This window comes from Cebus imitator, unplaced genomic scaffold (genome assembly GCF_001604975.1).
Source record: "Cebus imitator isolate Cc_AM_T3 unplaced genomic scaffold, Cebus_imitator-1.0 Scaffold253, whole genome shotgun sequence".
In the NCBI taxonomy this organism is placed as follows: domain Eukaryota; kingdom Metazoa; phylum Chordata; class Mammalia; order Primates; family Cebidae; genus Cebus; species Cebus imitator.
The window spans coordinates 2,278,158-2,281,077 of NW_016107568.1; the positions used below are offsets into that span (position 1 = coordinate 2,278,158).

Below are 2,920 nucleotides of genomic sequence, written 5' to 3' on the forward strand. Positions count from 1 at the left end.
TGAAAGGTACAGAAGGAGAGAGCCCAGGTCCACAAAGAGAATCAACAGGTGGAATTGTTCGCAGATGGAAGCTCATATGGCAACTGAGTGACCGTGTGGTGGGCATGTGGTAAGTGAGACTCCAGCCCCAGATGGGATTCGAGCAGATGCTGTCTAGGTCTCTTCCAAACCTGAGAACTGTGTGCCTCTTATCTTCACAGAAATTTCCAAATGTAAACTCGAATTAATTTGAATCAGAAATACCAGCTTAAGGCTCAGTTCCATAAAATGCAAGAGATGTCCAAGGAAAATCAGCCAGTTTCAGAATTGCTTAAAAATAAGCTCTAAAAATAAGCCCAGAATTATAAATCAAAACGTCTACTACAGAGGGAAAGACTCTGTCCTTCAATTCTGAAATTCTTTTTATTTCATTCTCATCCTCAGACCAACGGTCCACATTGTCTCCATGGCCAAGAATAATCTCACCACAGTAACTGAATTCATTCTCGTGGGCTTTACAGACCACCCCAAATTGGAGATTCCCCTCTTCCTGGTGTTTATGAGTTTCTACCTAGTCACCCTTCTTGGGAATGTGGGGATGATTATTTTAATCCAAGTAGATGTCAAACTCCACACCCCAATGTACTTCTTCCTGAGCCACCTCTCCCTGCTGGATGCCTGTTACACCTCAGTCATCACCCCTCAGGTCCTAGCCACATTGGCCACAGGCAAAATGGCCATCTCCTATGGCCGCTGCACTGCCCAGTTCTTTTTGTTCACCATCTGTGCAGGTACAGAGTGCTTCCTGCTGGCAGTGATGGCCTATGACCGCTGTGTTGCCATTCGCAACCCACTGCTCTATACCGTGGCCATGAGTCCCAGACTCTGCTGGAGCCTGGTGGTAGGAGCTTATGTCTGTGGGGTGTCAGGGGCCATCCTGCGTACCACGTGCACCTTCACCCTCTCCTTCTGTGATGACAATCAAATCAACTTCTACTTCTGTGACCTCCCACCCCTGCTGAAGCTTGCCTGCAGTGACACAGCAAACATAGAGATTGTCATCATCTTCTTTGGCAATTTTGTGATTTTGGCCAATGCCTCGATCATCCTGATTTCCTATCTGCTCATCCTCAAGACAATTTTGAAAGTGAAGTCTTCAGGTGGCGGGGTCAAGACTTTCTCCACGTGTGCCTCCCACATCACTGCTGTGGCCCTTTTCTTTGGGACCCTTATCTTCATGTATCTGCGAAGTGGCTCGGGCAAATCCCTGGAGGAAGACAAGGTCGTATCTGTCTTTTACACAGTGATCATCCCCATGCTGAACCCTCTGATCTACAGCTTAAGAAACAAGGATGTAAAAGACGCCTTCAGAAAGGTCACTAGGAGACTCCAGGTGTCCCTGAGTATGTAGATCTGAGTGAGAGGAGTTCTTGTTTTAGTCCACTTTCTTCCCATATCAACATATCCTAATAGGCACCATTATTAAATGCAACTTATACCCACAAATAGAGAGCATATAGAAGGTAGGTACCACCAGGCACACAGGAAAAACTACAATTGTGGTGAAATTAGTTTCCAGCAATTCCATGTTCTTTCTTCCTATCCCCTTCTTCCACTTTCAATCCATTCCTTAGCACTCAGCAGTCTCTTGCTATTCTCTAATGTCACAACTTATAGAATCTCAGGTCCCAGGAGTCTTGAGTTTATTTCATTCCACCCCAGTACTCTCTGCATTCAGGCCTGGGCTTGCCATCATTTCCCTCTTGTTTTTGCTCCCACCAATCCCACCTTTTCCTCTGTGTCAAAGACTGTATCTGGGGAGCTCTGTGAATTGTACAAATTGGTCTTTTTTTTCTTTTAATATGAAGGACTGATCACCTTACTAAGCAGGGAGTATCGTGTAAGGCAAAACTCACTCTCCAATCTGCCAAGGGAAGGAAGTTTGAGAAATGAGCTTCTCTTTTCAGAATTTTACCCCCTTAGAGTGTCTTCCTTCTTGCTCAGACCGGAACAATGGAGCTTAAAAATTTCCTTATCAGTTGGCACCTAACTGGTTTTGTTGTTCCTGCTTTCATGTTACTTTGGTATCTTCAAGATGAATTGAACCATATTACCTTTGGGAATGTCTCCTCAAGGTCTCTTGTTTCTGAAGGCCATGGTGCATTTCTTCCCCTCCTCGCCCTATTGCCTGTCTCATGAACAGTTCTCTCCCACCAAGTATCCAGTTTCCAGGAAGAGCAAATCACAGAGCACAGACAGATAAATAGAGAGACAACTGAACCCCATATTATACTTTCTAATGAAGATCTGGTAAGAGGGGAAAGTCATCATGACTCCTGCACCAGACTGCAAAACCCTTGAGAACAGAACGTTTTCTTCACTGCTAAGTCCAAAGCCTTTTGAAAGAATTTTTTAGTACATGCTTGTTTCTATTTGAGCCTTCTGGTAACTCTATTGCAAATGGAAAAAACGTGGTTTAATGTAAAATTCCCATTTTGCAATTAAGGAAGTATTTCCTCATGAGTCAAAGAGTAAGTACTCAGAGTATACAGCAGCAGACAAGGCATGGAGTCAGACTTGAATTTGAATCCTGATTCCACCACTGATTTATTATGAGGTCTGGGTAAATGATTTAATTTTGCAGACCTAAAGCAAGTATAACAATTCCCAATTCAAGAGGATATTGTAATAAAATGATGAATAAGAAATAGCCAACACTAATCAGGCGTTCAATATAGATTGCTCTCATATCTTCTCTTCCCTTTCCTTCACTTTCTGATGTCAACCCTGGACCCTTGCTAGAGTTTAATGGCCATTGACAAAAGAAAAATAGGCCAGGCGCGGTGGCTCAAGCCTGTAATCCCAGCACTGTGGGAGGCCGAGGCGGGTGGATCACGAGGTCAAGAGATCGAGACCATCCTGGTCAACACGGTGAAACCCC

At 44.2% G+C, this 2,920-nt stretch overlaps 1 protein-coding gene across 1 annotated transcript; it reads left to right on the forward strand.

Moving 5' to 3' along the window:
* The first annotated feature begins 445 nt into the window (after positions 1–445).
* LOC108282891 (olfactory receptor 9I1) lies at positions 446–2,805 on the forward strand. The gene has a single exon (XM_017498926.2). The coding sequence runs from the start codon at positions 446–448 to the stop codon at positions 1,388–1,390; it is 945 nt and encodes a 314-aa protein (XP_017354415.1). The 3' UTR covers positions 1,391–2,805.
* The last annotated feature ends 115 nt before the right edge of the window (positions 2,806–2,920 follow it).

What these genes read in the sequence shown, in the direction of transcription:
- LOC108282891 (XM_017498926.2), top strand. Translation starts at nt 446, where the DNA reads ATGGCCAAGAATAATCTCACCACAGTAACTGAATTCATTCTCGTGGGC.